Genomic DNA, 21,299 nt, shown 5'->3' with positions numbered 1-21,299 from the left:
TAAACACAGTATCTGATCACTGCGGCTCTCCTGAAATGATTCTCTGTGTATCTAACAGCTGCTTACAGCTCACAGCTTCCAGGCAGCCCAGTGTTAGCTTTAGCTTCTTCTGTCACTGTTGTGTTTTCATGTGGATCTCTGTCTGTATATGTGACAGCATGTGTGTGTACCTCAGAGTTATCCTGTCTCTTGTCCTCTGTGAAACATCTCGGCCTCATAAAGACGGAGTAATTCCAGCCTCGTCTGAGCCCAGAGGTTCACTCCAGCTGTTAATGAAATATTTTAACATCTGCGTGGACACTACACAGACAGACAAACCTAGAAAGAGACAGATAATAGGGCAGACCTCATTGATCTTACAGCGTCTACCGACGTGAGCACTACGTTACTTTTTCTTCAACCTCAGGAGCCATGAAATTGTGGAGAGACATGCAGGATAGTAGTGTGTGAGAAGGCCAAGCTTGGTTGTGCAGGACCCTGCGGCTGTTGCAGCATGCTGCTGCTGCCACTTTGGTGGGTTTTGTTTTTTTTCCCTCCGTGCCTCCGGTGACACAGTTTCAGCTCCCAGCACCGGCGAGAACTGTGGCCCAATTCACAACCGGTCCTCAGAGTCCTGTTTGGCCTAGATAGGAAGCATGAGCTATGGCTTGAGTCCGGTGGTGCTCAGTGGGAACAGCTCTGTTCCCATCAGTTTAAAGTTTGTGCCCCAACTTCAGAGAAATGGATCTGCATGCCATATATGTGTTTAAATATATACAAGCCTGAAAATCTATCCTTTTTAAAGCTTCAGACTAGGGCTGTGCGATATGACCAAAATCTCATATCCCGATATTAAGACATCTATCGTCCGATAACGATATAAATCACAAAAATGTAACATTTTCTGTAAATTCTGTGAATCTCGGGCAGCTCGACTTGCGTGAAGTGTTTCCAGCTGGGCGTCGCGTACCTGGAGTCGAGTGTTTTAACTGATGCATGAAACTATACATTTTTAGACATAGGTTGTAACGGCCGCTGTTTTCTTTGTGAGTATTTATTACACAGCGTGCTGCGGGGAAAAGCCTGTTCTAACGTTTGAGTCTAAGGTTTATTTTTTAGCACCTGATGGCTCATTTTTGCTTCTCATCCGTAAATACTCTGCATCTTTCACGTGATTCAGTTTATTTTGAAAAGTCTCAACAGGATCTTGAGCTTTATTGTGAAAGGTTTATGTGGAAAATAAACAAGCAGACATGCGGTGGTTTTACCGTCGTTGTTGCTAACGACAACGCATAAAAACAAGCGCTTGTCCGTCTGTAGTGTGGTTATATTAAATATAAGAGAAAGAGAGAACTTTAGGAAATTAATATAGCCACTACAGTGACCATCAAAATAATGAAAAAATATTGCCGTAAACAGTTTATTTTGCGACACCACGAAACAAACGATAGCGTAAAATGAAACGATAGACGTTTTTATATCGTCATCCGATATATATCGTTATATCGAACAGCCCTACTTCAGACTGATATCACATGAGCTGAAAAGATCAGCAACAGAGTTGTGATTAGTTTGTGTGTGAAATAAATCTTAGAGCACTTTAGAGAGCTCCATGTTGGCATCAGATGAACTTAAAACAACAAAGGTCGCCTGAGTTTTTCAGCAGCACGGCCACAGTGCTAACTATTAATAGAATCAAGTATTCAAAGATGTTCCGGATAATGAGAAGTACCGAGCTTGGTTCTCTAGGTGCTCGTGTACTGGCCTTTAGTTGACCTTATTTTAGGTGCTCCAATGTAAATGCACTCCCCAGCTACTACATCAGAAACCTCGATCGACAGGAACATAACTTGAGTGTTCTTGGTGCTTATGCATAGGACAACAGTTTTCAAACAAGATGTCAGTGTTGTTTTCACGCAAATGGCCAACGAAGTCTTTAAAGGTTTAAAGGGAATAATAATGATCAAGATGAGCACTAAACGAGACCCAATAAAACTAATATGTATTCTATTTAAACGTACAGCTGTAAGCCAGCAGATATAAACGCTGCTGAGCGGTAATCCCAGAGGTCTCCAGGGGAGCAGTCTTCTCCATGTGGACTTCCTGTGGCAGCTACTTCCTGTCTGTTTCCTCTTTGATGGCCAACACAAAGGAGAGAGTTTTTACTTGACCAGGCAAATTTTCATGAACTCTACAAAAGCGGGGCTCTTTGTCCTCTCGTAGCCTGCTGTAGCTCCTTGTTTAATTGTTTTATTGACCTTTAAGTATAAAAGGTCATGTGATTTCTTTAGTACTTTAAAGTGACACAGAAAGCATTATTATCCAAGGCTTTACGTCGTTGTGACAGCTCTTTGTGGGGAGTGTAACTAAACAGTTCAAACAAAAGTATAATTATCAGACACCAAAGTCACAGCGATGTGAGCTCCTCTCTGCTAATCAACTTTATACTTCTTACAAAACCTCGACTGATTTCTGAACGCTGAGGCTGGATGCAGCAGGGCTTGTTATGGAGCCGTTTAACATCTGCCTGTTGCTTTAAATATCTCTTTTCATCACCCACTGTCGAAGCACAGGGAGGCTTGTGCTAACCACAGCCACTGGAAAACTGCTGAGGTTTGATCACAAGCCTAATAGAGTTTTTTTTTCCCTGCACTGAGCTTTACATATTTGATTTTTTTTTTAAGTTGTTTGGTAAAGCTTTTTCTTCAACACTATTTTTCTTGTTTCGAAGAGGAAAGCTGTACCTTTAAGATGGATTCCTTCACTGTCCTTTGTTTTCCTCAGGGTGATTCAGACGCAGGCAGAGAGGAAATGACCCTACACACCAGGAATACACACGTATTGAAGCACACAGTCTTTTAAAAGTGTGTCACACACATACACACACATTCTTATACAGGCGTTTTGTCTGAAAGTCATGCCTGTGGGATGGAAGTTCATATGCGCAGTATGTATGTCATTCAGCGATAGATTAATGACTAGTTCAGCTCTGAGTCACAACCTGTGGTTAACAACAGCATAGTAGGATGAAAAGGATCCGGAGTGAGCGAGTTCTAGAAGCTGTTTTCTGTGTGTGTGTCTGTTTGGCTATTTTCTTCAAATCAGATTTACAGGATGAGGTAACGGGATTAGAAGGTGCTTCATGCTTTGTAACACACACTTCCACCAACACTAACACAGGCTAGAGCGCTCTTGGCAAATCAAACACCTCGACTCTTTGCTCTCAAATTAGCTCTGCATGTACGGGTCTTCAGTAAGAGGAGCACTCTGGATGACAGTTTTCTGGCTTACACTAATTCATTTACCTCTGAACTGGACATGCAGTATTGCTCCTGACATATGTGTTGATCACATTCTGAAAGTTTGTGAGTGTCGGTGTGTTAGAGTGTATTGAATTGTAGCAAAGACAGGAAAAGCAGAGCGTAAACTTCAGAAGGTTTCATTTTTATTATCTCTTTGATTCTCTGTGTGATTGTTTCTTAGCATTGATGCCTTCAGGAGTGTTCAAATCCTTCATGGCGTAGATTCAACAAGGTTAAAGGTGAAAGTTGGACAGAAACGTTCCTCAGATTTCGCTCCATGTTGACACAATAGCGTCACACAGTGTTTCGCTGCACATCCATGATGTGAATCTCCAGTTGCAGCACATTCCGAAGGCGCTCTGTTGGGTAGAGAACGGTGACTGTGGAGGTCGTTTGAGTACAGGGAGGTCATTGTCGTGTTCAAGAAGCCAGTTTGAGATGAGTTTTGTTATCGTGCTGGAAACAGTCGTCAGAAGATGGGTTCACTGTGGTCAAAAGAGGGACATGCCTCGTTCAGGGTCTCTTAAATCACCTTTCTTCCATATTCCGGTGCTCGGACCATGTCTGCATGGCTAAATGCATTGAGTTGTTGCCATGATTACATATTTGTGTTAACGAGCAGTTGAACAGGTGTGCCTAATGAAGTAGCAGGTGAGTGTTTTTGTGGCCACAGCGTTGAGTTTAGCATGTTGTCCATCGTCGTCTTGTTTTTTGGGTTAACAAGGCACATCAGTAGCCTGTATGGGTGCATCGCACAGACACAGAGCTACTAGGTATTCACTATTTAAAAAACAAACCCGGAGCACAGACTTCCTGAATGGCCTGTTAGTGGAATGAACCACATGGGATGCTATAATTTGTGAGGCACTGACACAGAACAGAGAGAGCTGAGAGGTCCTGTTCAGTGAGCGTCATTAGCAGACAGCTAGTGGCTCCAGTCACCTGTTTCCACACTGACCTGTCTCTTTAGGTGGCTATGGCCTTAATTATATTAGCATAATATAATTTAAATGAGTAAGATCTGTGGAAATAAAATGAAATAACCGTCCTGTGCAGCTGTCATGAAGACCAAAACTGAATTTGATTTGTTTATTTCTGCTGTAAAAGTAGACTGGTCTCAAGTGGCCATAAGAGGAACTGCAGGTGCGAACTTTGACCTGTCTCATTTTCTGTTTCTGTATTTCCCCTCAGATGCAGTGCCAGAGGAGCTGGCTGAGCCTTTCTACAGGGACCAATACAACCAGGAGCACCTGAAGCCTCCGGTCGCCTGCCTTCTTCAGTCTGCAGAGCTCTACTGCCGGGCGGGAAGCCTGATCCTCCGCAGCGATGCTGTCAAACCGTTACTGGGACACAACGCTGTCATTCAGGCGCTGGCCCAGAAAGGCCTGTACGTCACAGACAAGGACAGACTGGTCACAGAGAGGGATCTGACCAGCACACCCATAAACATGGTGAGTGGAGATGTTTTTGGCAGAATGCACGACTGAATTCAGTGAAAAAGTAGGTGACGCAGAAGGATTTCTCTGCCTCATTGAGCATTTATACGTTAGATGTTTTTCACGTGCGTGGACAGCGACATCTTTTGGATTTCAAAGCATGTGTGGATTCACATTTAAAATCCAAAGATCCACATATGGTATTATCCTTGTAGGCGTTACGTGTGAAACGTGTGATGACGTCAATTAAATCTCTGCAAGTGTACGCATGTGCTCACATGTGCCAATGTATTATCATACTTTGTTTATAGTGACTGTTTACTCACTTATTTTCACAAATCCTTCATAAAATGTTCAAACAGCACAGAAACGGTGCCACCGTTTCCCAGACCCCAGTTTATTTTCACATTGTTTGGTTTATCTGACAAACTTTCCCAAACTATTCACAACAGAGAAACCTGCAAACCCTCACTGCTCACTTTGAGGAACTGGAAGCAGAAATGTGTGACTTTAAACATCATTTTAATCAAATAACCCGACAGCAGCTTTATTTGATTACACAGTTAGAAATAATTATACTGGTACTAATATGACAATGGATTTTGCTGTGTGCTTTGCTGTGTGCCACCCTCATATGGAATACGTATGAGTCGTAGTGTTAAACCATCCTCACAGATCCGTCCTCTTGCAAGTAAAACAACGGCTAATGATGGGTTTCCTCTAGCAAACCGTTCCTCACTGTTCAGTCACTGAATACAGCGCAAACATGACTCAGGTCACCTCACTAAGAGATATTACACGTATAGTAGTGTGCTGTCAAAACTACATTCAGGACTGGATGGAAAAGATTATAGTCTAGCGGCATTACATCATCGAATAAATGCTCATTGTGAGGTTTGTGTAAAGAATGTCAGAAAATGGTAAATTTTAAAAAAGTTTTAGGTTCTTTATCTTAAAGTATAAAACACCCTGAGGTGACTGTAGTTGTCATTTGATGCTATATAACTGAAATTGAATTGAAATTGAAAAAGCAACTTGGCTGTCTAGCTCACCGATGTTGTTTTATTGCTTGTTGGTCCAACCAAACCAAAGGTGGAAAAAAACAAAGATGATCAGTTTGCTGTCGTATAAAACAGTCAGACCAGATTTCTCACTCGCTCAAATAAAAAAAGGCTTCATCTTTGATTGAAATATAACTTAAACAGTTACAGTAACTATTGATAATTTCCGATTGATCTACAAATTGATTGTTTCATATAAAGCCGTAATAATGTTGTCACCTTTTTAAGAGGTGTGAGAGGTATTTTGCTTTAGTTCTGATAGGATGGTGAGTTGATGCCTGCAGATCCACACACACTGCTAACACATGCACGGCTGGAGCCCGGGCACTGCTGCTGACGCCAAAAGGTGTCTGCATTGCAGTGCACCGTTTCCTTCTCCTCCCTCCCTCTCTCTCTCTCTCCACCCCTCTCCATCCTTCTTCCACCCTCACTCACTCGGCCTCTCTCAGCGTTTCTCGTCTTTCTCTGTCTTGCCTCATGTTAACTCTACTTAATGCGTGAAATGAAGCCAGAAAATTATTTTCTCCTGAATTTTGGTGCAGTTAGCACTTTTCATTAAGCCTGCCTGTGCTGCTGCATTTTTCTCAGGCTGTAGCTGTATTTTATTAGCCCGCATTTTCAGCTCCAAGAGGTAATTCAAAGTTACGCAGCCAATTGAATTTTCGTGTCTATGTTTGGCTGTACTCTTTGCCTCCTTCAGCGTGTGAGTGAGGTTGTCTTGAAGGTTGACACAGGGCTAAATGACCCCATGTCCTTGCACACCTGTAGAAGTGCACGTGAGGACCAGTGTGTGTCCACACGCCTCCATCTTTGTGTGCTTCAGGTGATTTAGTGACAGTTGTTAAGTAAACAAATGGAGCCTATCGACTCTCTAACTCATCGACCTTCATTTGTCTGACACGCCGGCAGGCTATTAGTTAATCTGTCTGGTCTTATTGTTACTCTGTGCCCTTGCGATTTCATTAGATTGCCTCTGCAAAGCAGAGGAGCTGTATGTATTTATGGACTCAGCAGGATCATTTCGGTCACACTAGAGTTGAGGCTTTTCATTTTGGGTTATGGTATATCTGCAGAGAAAATGATGAGCTCATGGTTTTCTCAGTGCTGTGCTACAGAAGAATAACTCATGTCAGGAAGGCGGAGGAGAGGGAGGAGGAAGGGAGGGGAGCGTGGCAGTTTGTCAGAGACCGAATGGATATATAGAGAGAGCGAGAGGAAAAAGTGGGGGAGATGTAGTTTGGCAGCTGCCATTTGGTTGCTGTCCAGGAGGAAAAGCAGGAAAGTAGAGCAAGAGAAGAGGGGAAAGGGTGAGTGTGGGAAGAGCTTTGGAAAAGATGTGAAGGAGGTATTGCCTCTCTGGCGGTCATGAGGACACGTGTGTGCCAGAGTATGTGTGGAAAAGGCCCCGTGTTAATATGGCCATCTGGAAAGACGGGAGAGGAGGAGGAGGAGGGGGAGGAGGGGGAAAAAGGGGGCATGACGGAGGAGCGGCATACGTGGGGAAGAGGGAGGGTTAGAGGAGAGGAGGGAGGAAGACGTGATGTGCACTACTGCAGCACTGTGGAGGGTGGGGCTCACACTGAGTCAAAGAACGTCTGACGCACAAATTAGAGCTCCTTTAATTGCCCGTCTTCAAATTCACACCTCCGTGGAGCCGATGGAGTCAGATGTCCGGTAGTGTGTACAAGGCCTGCTTTATTTTCTCATTCCTCTTTGACTCGTCGCCCTCCGAGTGTTAAAACACTGAAACGAGAAAGTGACAGATGAGAGATCGAGAGACGGAGCCTGAGCAGTAACTGATTTTTCTCTGCAGAGGGGCGTGTCCCTCCATCAGCTCTCTGTTGAATAACGCGGAAAGATTTGGAGATTTTTACAGATGTTTGCGAAAGAAAGATGGCTATCAGTCTCCACATCTGAGTAGAGGCAGGCGTGTAGGTGTAAAGTTGTGCAGTAGAAACACTTGTGGGGCTCAGATGTCCCTGCACTTGTCATGTTTGTGGAGAATGACTTTTATTGTCTGTTTGCTCGGCTGTATTTTGTGCTTTACTATAAATGCCTTTGATCAAGGACACACACGTGCACGCACACAGCTGTGGGAATGAATACCGATGAATTCCTGTTAGAAAATGTGCACGAGCGTACTGCAGCGCTTTTCATGACAGGCGTCTGCCATCTCCACGGCCTTATAAGGCGTGTCTGTCACCGTGAGTGCTTTCTGTGCACAGACACGCACCACAAAGGTCTTTGTGAAGGCATAATAGACGGCACATGGCTCTTAAAATCTTGTTGTATTATCAACAGTAGCGTCTTTTTTTGTCCCTGTGGATATCTGACCAGTCTGTAGATATGTAAGCAGGGACTTTGAAAACTGCCCGTCCTGCTTGTCCTCATCTCTCAGGCTCACACTTTATGTTCAACCCCATTACTCCAACATACATGCACGTGGACATCCTGGACTATAATGTCTGCAAAGCCTTTGAGTACATAGACTATATATTCTTTTTTTAAAGGCATCGCATGATAGCTCGACTATTATTCTTGCAGCATTAGTGGGCACTCAGACAAAAAACCAGCCCTGCTTTAAAACAATGTTAAGTGGCTGTGTAGGTGCGAGCACATTGTGTCAGGTACTCTCTAGTGCAGTTTGAGTACCGGAGCCATTCATTTGAGTTGAATGTCAAACACTGCAGTGGGTTTTACTGGATACAACTCAGGATTTTACAAGTCTGGAAAGTTATCAGGGCAGCGCGCTACTATCTTTCATCGCTCAGGCTGCAGGGTAAACAGCAGAAATTGCCCTTCATCTAATCTGCCAGGAATGTGCCTGTGTGGGCCTATGCTGGTACTGTAAAGACTCTGAAAACCACTGGAGGGGAAAAAGGTCATCCCCATGTTATGCAACGGAGGACTGAAATGCATTAAACAAAATGCATTTTGCCTGATAATGTATTTTATTATATTTATATATACTAAATATTATTAACTTTTTAAAAAGCTTTTTATCTGTTACAAAGCTAATATATATATATATATAGAAAACAAAAGTTGGGTCAACCGCACTGCACTGAGACTTATTGTCCCCCTAAAATCACAAATTTCTTTGTGTTTTTTGCACTTTTACGATTTTATTTTTTTCTATTTTCTGGTGTTTTCTTAAGTTACAGTCCTCTCAGGGCCACCATACTTTTGCTATGGCGAGGCTTCCATCCGTCCATTTCACAGGTTACTGTCAGTAACTTTGTGAATAATGATGTAAATGCGATTTGCCTTTCTTTCTTTTTCTTTTTTGTTTTACTTTGACCCACAAAGTCAGTGGAAAACTGAATTGTTTTCCATCCACAGTGGGAGGGACTTAATTAGCTTCTGTTTCTCTGCATAGACCATAGAGCTGTTTCAGTATGGGCAGTCTTACATTACCACAAAGAATAAAGGGGGCTGCAGTAACAGTCCTACCAGTACCTACCAAAACATACTAAATAACCTGATCATCTAATGAATCCCAACAGGTTACAGAGAGTTATGTGCCTCAACTAATATTCCCCATAAAATATGACAAATAAAATGGCCGATGTCAGTGCATTTTTTTCCCCTAATTTAAACAAATGTCAGCTTACAAACATCCTTATTTAAAAAATAAACACAAGTGATTTGTCACAATCATTTAAATTCATGTGGCTTCTCTGCTCAGAGCCCTGCACACACTCATGCACACACCTACACAAGCCTCTTACCAATATTAAAGATTTAGTAGTTTTATGTAAATGACTTAAGAAAAGCTTCAATCACAGAAAAAGCTCAGCGAGTTTCATTTAAATCACGGTATTTGACTCTTTAGCTTCGCTTTAAGCTGCTTGGCGTCTCTCTCAGTCAGTCTGTCCAGCCGTCAGCCAGACGTCCTGCAGCACATCTGGAGGAGAATGCACACAATGTCAGACATCTGGCAATATCCTGAAGCTGCAGGAATTGAAAACGGTGTCTGTCTGCAGACGTTTTCATAAACAGCTCAATAAGTTTGGTAAGAATCATAAATTGGAGCTGTCCAAACAATCCTGGGCACCCGTGTAATACGCTGCAGGTGAAACATGCTGCATTTCAGCCACCATCCTCAGACGCACCAGCTTACACAACATATTTGTTTATATAAACAACTTAATAACTGATGTTTGTCAAGTCATGGTAAGCGTGAGAAGAACCTGCTGCTTCTTCTGTTTTTCTGTTTGTTTGCATAGCTTCTGGTTTTGATGTGTTGGTTGGGATTCATATTAAATAATAAACTAACTCAAAAACAGAGCTTACACTGGATAAGTATGAGCACTTGGTCTACATAACAGTATTTAATGTGTGCAACGTAAGCACAGCTAACTTCAGTAGCATTTACTCACATCAGGTACAGCTGATCAAAGCATCTCAGCACTTATTTCCATGAGGTCTTTGTTTCCAGAGCTCATTTTACTCCTGCACGCTCTCTGCATGCTTAGACTGGCAGGACGACATGCCGTGATGACTCTGAGAACCAGTGGAAGTGTAAACTCATAGCACTGAAGCGGGAGTTTGTTTCTTTGGAAAAGACTTGGTCACACTGGCTGTTGCATGTGGCTCTGTGGTTATGAATAGAGGCCTGTGCTAGACACAACGCCTCACTGCTTGTTTTTGTCAGTTTGAGTCACCTCGATCATGGAGCTCCAGATTTTAGATGTTTGTTTAGTTAGGCTGGACACACAGCAATGCTGAGGTAAGCAGCAGGCAAATATGCGTACACACACTGTAGTGTGACAGGAAAGGGAAGGGGAGGTCTGTTGCTCTGACCGGCCTGGAATGGGACTAGGAAGGCTGGGAGAATGTCAAGCTTTGTGTAGGTGTTGATGTTGCTTTTTTACAACCACTCAGATAAAGCAAATGACTCAAAATTGGACGAAATGTGCCTAATAAAAGTATTTTTCCAACGTTTAACAGTGAAGCAGTTTTACATGGCTTAAGGCAAGACGGATGGTGATCAGAAGGTAGCTGAGCAGCTGGTCTGGTTTGACAGACTGTGTGAAAGTGAGGTGGATTTTTTAAAAACAGATGTGCCATTTATATAAATGACTTTCATGGTTTGTTTTTTTCCCACACTCTTTTTGGCAACTTTGCACTTGAAAATTCCCACTTGTCAGTCTGTTGCTTTTGGGAAAAACTTTCAAAGAAAAAGATAAAATAAAAATTTAAAATCTGTAGCTGACTTTACCTTTTTAACTTGATCTGGCTGCTGTGTGTCTGTGCAGAGTTCCCACCTGGCGCTCATAGACACCCTGATGATGGCGTACACCGTAGAGATGGTGAGCGTGGAGAGGGTGATGTCCTGCATCAACAGGTACTCCACAGCCGAACCATCGAACGGCGACGGACACATCCAGGAGCTGCCTTACGACACAGAGGATGCAATAACCACCTGGATCAACAAGGTATTCATATGCACAAACACAGGGAGATGTTGTCTCCACGAGCTAAATGAAGCCTTAAGCCGTTTACAAAGGTGGCTTTTTATTGTTCCACTCTACTTACTTTGTGTTCTCTGGATTTAGTAGACACTCGAGCTCTTGGAAAGTGTGTCAGTTCTTAATTCCTCCACTGTTGGTAAGAAATCTAATATGTTTGCAAGAGGAGAAGATGGAAAAATTGGCACCGTGCACATGTGATAATGCCAGAGAGATTCCTAGTCTCTGTTAAAGCAGGATTAGGAAGAATAGTCAGACCTCAGTGGGGCTTTAAAGGCTTTAAACCCCCACTGAGGTACGACTATTCTAACCTTGTAGACTGTATATAAAAGAGTGACAGAGCCACTGTGATGGTGGTTAGCAAGTCCAGTTGTGAAGCCTCAATCTGAGCATTTTTCACTGATGTTTTGAAATCGGATGTGATAAGCAAATAACCGAATGATGGATCATAGAGTAGCCATTTCTTTCTGCTTTGTTCTCCTCTCTCACTGCAATCGGGAGCATAATTTAGAAAACAAGCTTTGTTGTGTTCAGTGAGTCTTATAAGTAGCAGTTGTCACTATGAGCTCACCAGGAAAATATCTGCTGAAGTCACAGGGTGGATTTCTATAAAACCGAACTTCTTTCTTCAGTCAGAGGAGGCGCCACCTGCTGACCACTAAAAGAATACAGGTTTGAAGAGCTTTCACATTGGCTTCAACTTTCAGATCTCCATCCATCTTCTACATACAGTCAGTATTTTTAACAATTTGATAGTCTCACCTGTTTCAGCTACACCCGACCGATACAGGTTTGTTTTTGTTTTTTTAAACCAATACTGATACTGATTTGGTGATTTAAAAATCTAATATTTAAAAAATATTGCATGATGTTACTGTTCGCTTTAGACATAAACATGAACAGATTTCCTAAAACGTGCTTGCACTCTGCCTAACTTTGCTGAGAAGTAGTGCCATCTGGTGTACAAACTACGCAACAACAACACTCGTAACATCTGAAGGGTGTTTCTCCTGTCTTTACTTAATTTTTTAAAAATTTTCATCCATAGCCAGACTCATTCATAGCCTGTTCTTGCTGTCTATCAGAAACAGAGGCTGGGCTTTGATTGCAAAGGTCAACCTGAAAACACAGAACATCAGCCAGTCTTTGTTTATTGATTGCAAATCAGTGTTAAAGTTCCCACAATTGGGAGCTGCAGTGGCTCAGGAGGTAGAGCATGTAATCTGCTAATCAGGAGGTTGGTGGATGGATCCCCAGCTCCTCCAGTCTACATCCCAAAGTGCTGTTGGGAAAGACACTGAACCCCAAATTGCTCCCGATCCATCAAAGTGTGATGGCGTGTGTGATACTTAGAAAGTGCTTAAGGCATAGAATAAAGGGCTGTATGTATGAGTGTGAATGAAGCGTGTGGTAAAAGCACTTTGAATGCTCAGTTAGAAAAGAAAAGCACTAATAAGTACCACTCCATTTACCATGTGCAATCTCTCTTACTGTTTCTCTCAGCATTACAGTTTCAGGATGGCTCTGGCCTGTGGAGAGACAATCAAAGCTAATGGTAACATTAGCATTACAGCTGCAGGACGCACTAAAACTTAGGATTTTCTCATTGTTGTGGAACATCACATATCAAAAGTCAATTTAATCTAACTGGTCTTCAGCTCCTCGAATGACTGCCAGACTCTTGTGTTTGGTTTTACATCCATGCACCAACCAGCGTTGTACATGTGGCTGAGAGATTTTAGATGCTACAGTGTTAAACTTCAAATTACCAAAAAAAGAATAAATAAATTACACAGGCGCTAGTGGGCTGTGCTGGGGGCATGGCTGTGTTTTAGCAGATTGCAAAAAATGACCTAATTTATACCCTTTTTTTATTTAATATTTTTGGGGTGCCATGCAGACGGTTCTCTAGCAAAGGGTAAAACTTAGCTCCTGGGTCAGTCCACCACCTGGATCCAGCTGAAAGCACGAACACGTACCCAACATGAACCCCGTTAACTCCAGCCAACTCTGTAAAGTAGAAGGTTAAGCACATTCCTGGAGGGAAATTACACTCACAAAGCTTGTTCACATAAAATTGTGTATTAAAGAGTGAGCCAACACTTTATAGTCCATCTCAACGAAAGGCCGACAAATAAGCACCAAAATAATAAGAAAAATCCATAATTCAACAAAAAACTACAGTTTCCAGGAAAACAAACAACACAGTATTTCAGTTCAATTCAAATTAAACAACTAGGCAAGTTTTACCCTTTACCAGGGAACCTTCTGGCTAGCACCCCAAAAATATAAAACAATAAGAAATAAGGTAATTCTTGGTAATTCTTAAGTATTTTGAGACTAGACTTATTTGCAGTGTGTATTTATATTAAAAATCCATTAAAATTTACCTTCAAGATGACAGCAGTTTGATCTCTGTTATCGCAGCACTTTGGTTTAAAGATTGCTTGGTCACATGAAGTGGTTTTTACTGTCCTTGATGAGTGTTTGAGGAGTACGATGGGTGTGAAACAGCCTCATCTCAAAGATGAATTTGTTTCTTTCTCCTTGAAATAATAAAACAAGCCTCAGTACAGAGTTCATCAAATGTCAGATCTTCTTATCATCAGCCATAATCCATTCTGGAAGAACTCATGTGCTGTCTGCTTCCAGGCCAAAGGCGGAAAGATGCACACTTTGCAGGATTTATTTACAGACGCACACTTGGAAAAACATTGACAATTGTGTCTCTGCGTAGCCCCGAGGCGTGGAAAGCAGTGGCGGGGGGAATGGCTGATGTGACCATGTGTGTCCTCATGCAGTGTCAGTTCTCAGCGTGCTTGGGCAGATCCTCTGAAAACAACAAAAAAAACCCCCTTAAACCTGCACTTGCATCAGAATTTAGCTGAGTTCTGTATATTGGTACGATGGTATATTTATATTTAGCTTCAGTAGTTGATGGGTGGAGGTGGTGGTGACAAACTTCTATTTGATGTGGGCCTTCTTACTATCACTGCCCGGTTTTTCAAGTCTTCAGCACAGGCTCACTATTCACTTTCAGTGTGCACCAGATGCTCGTCTGACTTTTGACCTCATTGCCTCTCTTGTTCTTTCTCTGAAGGTGAATGAACACCTGAGGGACATCCTTGTAGAGGAGCAGAAGTTGAGAGAGGCTTCACTGCAGGAGTCAAACGCCACAGCGCTCAAAGTAAGAATGCACGCATAGACTGAAATAAAAGTGCCACGAATGATCCAAATAACAGGGTGTTCAACATCGTGCTGATGCCTGTGCTCTAAAACTCCTGTCATTAGAACTGCAAACATGGGGAGACTGTTTGCTCTTTTTATCAGCACCTCTAAATAAAACTCAGAAATTAACTGTGGTGTCTTGTGAAACAACAGATTGCAGTTTTTTGATCCTTGTTCCAGCTTTTGACTTTACACACGGAGTTGCATAAATCTTCTAATTTGACTTCCAGCAGCAAAGTAGCTGAGAAGTTTGTATGCAGTGGTTGCAAAAAAAGAAAAGAAAATCTATTAAATCTATTTTTGAATTCTTTCAATTACTTCTCTTTTGTCACCAATCGCGTTCATATTATTGGATTTTAAATGTGTGGAGATACACATGAAGACCCGCACATATGCAGTCACATGCAGCTCAGTACACGGGGCTCTGTGAATCAGAGGAACAGATGAGCTCAGTCTCAGACCAGCTGCAGAGAAATGTTGGCAAGAGTTGCCACACTGCTGTTAAAGGAGACAAAGAAATGTGCGGGGAAGCCAACGAGAGAAAGGGTGACAGACAGAGGGGTGGAAAAAAAGAGAGAGAAGAAGAGGGAGGAGGGATAATCAGAGATGGAGGAAAGGGAGAAATGACACCACAGTGAGAGACATTCAGGAACTTTGTCAGCTGTAGCAGAAGAGAGGCAGTGTCATCCTGCAGGCCTCGTAGTTATGCAACGCTTCGAGCCAGTCTACTGGCACAAACACACAGCAGTCAGATACCATCCTCTGCTGCTCACTTAACCGTGAAGCTACAGTGCGGTGCTTTGTCGGGCCTCGAGTTCTAAAACAGGCACAAGATGGCGAACGTTTAAAAATGGAAAAAAGATTTTTATCTCACCAAGATGGAGTACAAACGGGGGAGGGGGGGATCACTTGTGTCAGGTGGAAATGATTAGCTATACTCTCTGCAATACTGTGCTAACTCAGAGAGGTAAACACTGAATGGAGTGAAAGGACTAATTTCAGAGATGCAAGTCAAGGAACTTGCCTTTGTTTAGGATCTAGAACCTTCTCCAGGCCTGTGTGCCTCTGTGAGGAATATTGGTCAGAGCCCAAAACTTAGAAATTGAAGTTGATGATGACAGCAGAGAAAGTGCAGTGTCCTCTAAAGCCAGTGGGGTACATCCTCTGGGAAACATGAATGTCTTTTTCTAGCAACCCACAGCGTGGACAAAGCGGCGAACTGACAGATAGTTAGCCCAGGTAACAGACACAAAATGTTGATTTGACCTCTTTCATGCAGTGAATTAAAGGGGCATTCATACAGGAAGTGAGTAAGCAGCAGTGACAGGATGTTTAATACGGTAGGTTACCTAGGCAACCGGAGTATGGAATGTCCACCAGCAGCGAGTGAATCACTTCCTGAGTGGACACCTTAACTCTAAAACATGCTCACTGGTTTGTTAAGCAGCCCAGCAGTAACAGTATCTTCTTATTAGATGTGCAACATGTATCAGTCCAATATTTTTCAGCGATTAACACAAATATGAACCTTATAATGGCCACAGAAAGTGAGGGCATCGCCAGAGTCGGCTGGATTCCTCCTCTGGGGAGCATGAATGTGCGATGCACCCACAAAGTTCACAGCTGAAAACACACAGTGTCGTGAATGAACCTGTTCACAGGCAACAGGTTGTAAGTTTCCTGCACAGTGTCACTGTGAGTGTGTTTCCTCATATGGAGCAGAATTAACTGGCTCTTCAAAGAACTGCAGGACGTCACGAGTGGTTAAGTCAGTTAGACGAGAGCTTTTATCTGCTGTGGGAGTTTCTTGGCCTGTTTTCTATTGCTTACTGTCTGTTTTGTGTTAATATAGTGAGAGAGAGAGATCAGTGCCTATCTGCGATTGCGCTGTGGTAACACACACGCAGGGTGTGTGACCTATCAAGGCTTTGTTAAAACAAGTTAGAACAAAGGAAGAAGACAGCCTTTTTAAGGTTTTGAGAAATAGCTGGACGCTCAGTCAGTCAGCTGCTCTCCTCCATGCTCCATCACACAGCTCCTTCTTTGCAGTGTCAGATAGATAGAAGTCTATTCACTTATTAGGAGACAGTTTTACATGTACACACACACACACACACACGCCTGTGCAAACACACACTCTCACACCAGAGGATGAGCACAAGACACTTCTCAGTGGGGCTTGTTTATTCTGGGATTGTGTGAAAAGTCGTTAACTATGGTCTTATGACCAAGCACTCAGCGTTTCTTTGTGTGGACTGAGATTTTAGGTCTTAATCATATTATTGAGCAGAAAGTTAGAAAACAAACAATGTTGGATTGTTACACAAGACTCAGGATCTTAGTTATAAAAATGAGGTCATGTTTGTGGCTCTGTAAAGTATGTTTAGCTTATTAGTTTGCAGCGTATCTCAAAAACTTATCAAAAGGCTGCAATCTTAAGTTTAATGGAACAAACTAAGAGAGGCCAAGAAATGAGGGATTAGACTTTGGGTGCAGGTCTGACTTTGAAACAGACCTGTGCACATTTAAACAACAGTTAACAGTTAAGTGTTAAATAAAACTGCAAGTCCTGCTTGGGCACAAATAGACTGGGAAGGTGAAATCAGCAGTTTGACATATTCATTCATGGTCCCCAGACTAACTCGCTGACTGTTTTTATTCTGCCCAATCAGTTATTCCCATTAGCTCTCTGTACATTGTGTTAATAACTGGTTTGGAATTGAAAAGGAGCTGAAATTAGACAAAAAACATTATATCTAAATACTAAAAATATAAATCACCTCGAACCTAAACTACAGCCTTCTATTTCAAAACACGTTGCTGCGTTGTATTTGTGACTTATCAGTGCTGAATGGTCTCTTATGTATGGTACACATTATGATTACTTATTAAAAATAAACATCCTCAATAACATTCAATCAGTTACATTACTTAAAGACACAGTAGGTTTTTTGACAAAGAGGAATAACTGTTTATTTTGATGATTGTGATTTATTGGTAAGGTACACTGCTAAAAAAAAAAACCCTACAGTTGATTGGATGAATGAGAATTATGCAAAATTGGAACATAAGGCGCTTGAAGCCAGTCGTTTAAGAAATACTTGGCAGCGGGTTGGTTGAGCAATCTGACTCTTGTCACACCTATGAAACACAGACAGACCCAGACAGCTGTGACCTTATTGGCCAGTATCTTCTCAGAGGTTGCTGATTGGTCCAAACCAACTTTGTTTGGTTATAGATGCTTAAATTAAACTAGCTTAAAGTTGTAATAATGCAGGTAAATAATAATTACATTTTTTATTTGTATTAAATCACAAGATAATGGAGGCTCCATTTCTTGAGTTATATCACAAGAAATGAGTGTAGCAAAAATAAGTGGTATACATAAAGTTCAGGGTCATTTGTAAACATGGGCACCTATGGATGTATGACACAACTAAACTTCTGCTTTAGCAGATATATCCCGCTATTCTTTCTGTGTATTTTGATGCTGATTTCAAATGTGTGAAGAAAGTAAGTAAGTAGCTTTTGTAGAGGTATTAAGATGGCGTTTGTTCACGAGTCCTAGCAGCTGTAGCATATTTTTCCCTGCTGTTGTTTGGGAAACACCTAACACCTAACATTCTCTCCTGTTGTTGTCCGATCATCATCCACCATCAAGTCTCCTAGCAAATGGTACTGGAGATTAGTACCTGTAAGTCGACTCATACTGAAAAACGCCTCTTCAACAAACCCACCAACTTCCTCCTTTCCCAAAAATCCCCCCGTCCCTTCACAGCCACCTCCCGACTTGCCTTGTCAGTCACTGCATGCAGCCCTGACCCTCGTCATGGTTTGGTCAGACACCCCCGACCCTTCAAACCCAACCATCGTTTTCACATCTTAGACAAAAATCATAGTGACCATTTATGACCTGTCATTAGGGAGCCACAGATACTACTCGGCTATGGTTAGTCCTTATGAGCACATGAACATGAGATCTTCCACTGAGCAATTTTACTGAACATAATCGCTCTGTTGTATCTGACAATCTTTTTGTCTTCATGGGCAAACTAAGAATACCGATGCCCTGAATGCGTATAATAATATGTTGTAAAGTTGTTTCTGTGGTTTTTTTTAGTCCCAGAGGGACATGGAGAAAATTTGCAGACAGGAAGGATGCACTCACACACATTATTATTTAACTCTAAATCACACACATTGTCTGCAGCAGCACCAGAGCTTCAGACTGCCTCAGTGCCACTGAGTTCTCAGGAGATGTTGAAATGGTGCAAACCGTTCATTTGCTAGCATGCATGCAGGGAACTAACCACGCCTCACAACCAGTCGCAGAGAGCAGGGTTGTGAGGGTTATGAATATGCGTCCTACTTTGGTTTTAACATGATAAATCTTATTGAGATGTGACTTAACTGAATGTTTGTTTGCATGAAGATGTTAATCTGTATTATTTCAGGTGTGTGTGTGTGTGTGTGTGTGCGTGCTTGAAGATCCTCAAATTAACACTTCTACCTTGCCCGTGTGTGTGACTGACTGGAGCATGGAGATGTGGTTGCATCGATAATCAGAGAGCCGGCTGTACACACCCACCCCGATGACACATGTAGGTGATGTCTCTGTGCCGTTGCCATGGTTTCAGGCTCGCTACAGGAAGGAGCATGCCCAGAGGAGCGCGCCGTCGCTCCCCCTGGTGGAAAACCTGCTGAAGGACAACACAGATGGCTGCGCCCTGACTGCGCTGCTGCACTTCTACTGCCCGCAGGCCATCAGACTGGAAGGTCTGCAACCATCCCCCTCTTCTGTTAGCCATCCACACTTTAGTGTGTTACCTTTACTACACACGAGACTGCAAGACTAAACTCAGTTCAGTTCAAACACACATATTAAAGGACAGAATAGCACACATCAAACTAACCACAGTGACTTTTAGTCAGAGCACAAAAAAGTCACTGTTCTCACTGCCAGTCTCTTACAATAGATTAACAAAGAGTGTATTAATAATACTTGCATTGTGCATAAGCGAGTGTTATAAATGCAAAACCTAATCCTCATAGTTCACCATCTGCATTTGTTGATAGTGGTATAAATAGAGGGATAGAGGAAGAATAAAGGTAGTAGGATTCATGGAGAACAAAGCCTTGTTTCCTCTGAGCTTGCCCAGACTGTCGTTTTTGAAAATGCCCCGGGTTGGAATGTGATTGGTCACGAGGGCTGTGTGAGGGAGAGGTGGAGCCGGCTGCTATTTCAAAGACAAACAACTCTGGTGTTTGACTGTAGTTCGCAGGAAGATCTCAGGCATGTGAACCAGATGTGAAAACAAGCTGTGCTTCGTTAAGGTTTCTTGCTGGCAGCTTGATTTACTCTACTGTCTTCGCTTATTTATTTTTTTTAAGTAACGCACAGGATGACATCACAGCAGAGAAACCAGCTGCTGTAGTCTTCTGTTGCCTTGTCAGACCTCCTACACATACACGGGCCGTCCTTATAGTAACGTCAGGGGATAAAAATCCAGATGATTCATCTAGAAGGACTTGAAGAGGGTTTGAACATTTTCGTCACAAATTATTTCAAGGAGCTTAAGTGATTCAAATGAGAGGCTTCTTATGACAAATGCAGGGAAATGAAGAGTCATTTCCTCCTCCTCTAGTCTTTTTTTAAACATAAACTAACTCTTATCGTGTCCTCGGCTTCCTGTGTGGCCCGTTACCCTTTCCTTGTGTCTCTGTGTTTGACCCCTCCCCTTTGCTGAACAGATATCTGCCTCAAGGAGACCATGTCCCTGGCTGACAGTCTGTACAACCTACAACTGGTGCAGGAGTTTTGCAGGAACAACCTCAACCACTGCTGCCACTTCACCCTGGAGGACCTGCTCTACGCCCATGCTTCTGTAAAGGTTGGTCAAACTAGATGTAGACAGTTCTGCTTTCACGGTGAAAGGAGATGGAGAAATGGTGAGACGTTTTTGGAGGGGGAAGAGCAAGAGTGGGAAATTATGCATGGGCAAAAATGAGTCATTCAAGGAAAAGTTTGAATGTGAGTAGGCTTGGCTCTTACAGGGATTGCTATTGTGTGTATGTTTCTGTGTGTGTGTCTATGTATGTATATGTTAGAGAGAGACAGATTACAACAGACCGTGTGTGCTGGTGCTTTCAGAGTGCAGTGTCTGTACTTTTGAGTGACTCCCTTCACTCCATCCCACTCCCTTCTCCAACAGAGGACAGATTCACATCTCTGCCCGCCTCTCTTGTTCTTCTCTCTTCATGTCTCTTTTGTTCTTGTGAAAAAACAAACAAAAAAAACATGGCTTTTATAGACACAGAGCTCCACCTTTCATGCTCATTTGGTTATGGTTAGTAGACCTACTTTAAGAGCATCCCTGTGCCATCCAAACACCCGTGCAGCAGTGGCAGTGTGGGTAAATAGTATGCAGAGAGTGTGGGAAGGAACATTAAGATTCAAGCCGTGATCCGAGCACGCTGGGACTTTCCATTCCTCAAAAAAAAAAAAAAAAAAAAAACCAGCAGAAAGTTTTCATATTTGCACACTGTTTTCCTTCATTTCTCATCCACTACATAAATTATAGTGTGTGTGTGTGCATGTTGCCTTTTAGTGGTACAGTACTACAACAGTGGGGTGGATCACGAAGGCCAGCTAAAGGCTCTGGCACACTGCCCGTCCACCGCAGACTCACTGCGCACAGAATCTTAACAAGTGTTTGTCTGCATGTGTCTGTTCATTTTCAGTACATTACTTTAAGTAAACACAGAGGAGTAGAGATCACAGCTTTCAGCACTCTTTCTTTCCTTGTTAGAGGAGAAATG

The 21,299-nt window shown here is 42.5% G+C and overlaps 1 protein-coding gene across 4 annotated transcripts in view; it reads left to right on the top strand.

The window, feature by feature from the left end:
• Positions 1-21,299, top strand: part of camsap2b (calmodulin regulated spectrin-associated protein family, member 2b) — a 32,939-nt gene that overhangs the window by 1,962 nt on the left and 9,678 nt on the right. For 2 of the 4 annotated variants that reach the window (XM_025900580.1, XM_025900581.1), the window contains exons 2-7: positions 4,473-4,732; positions 11,040-11,219; positions 14,353-14,439; positions 18,142-18,174; positions 19,118-19,256; positions 20,232-20,371. In XM_025900580.1, coding sequence (XP_025756365.1) covers positions 4,473-4,732; positions 11,040-11,219; positions 14,353-14,439; positions 18,142-18,174; positions 19,118-19,256; positions 20,232-20,371 — 839 coding nt within the window. The remainder of the gene's footprint in view (positions 1-4,472; positions 4,733-11,039; positions 11,220-14,352; positions 14,440-18,141; positions 18,175-19,117; positions 19,257-20,231; positions 20,372-21,299) is intronic. The other 2 variants (XM_005476207.4, XM_005476206.4) reach the window with 1 other exon arrangement.

This window comes from Oreochromis niloticus, linkage group LG18, assembly GCF_001858045.2.
Source record: "Oreochromis niloticus isolate F11D_XX linkage group LG18, O_niloticus_UMD_NMBU, whole genome shotgun sequence".
Taxonomy (NCBI): Eukaryota; Metazoa; Chordata; class Actinopteri; order Cichliformes; family Cichlidae; genus Oreochromis; species Oreochromis niloticus.
This window is presented reverse-complemented; position numbering and strand designations above follow the sequence as displayed.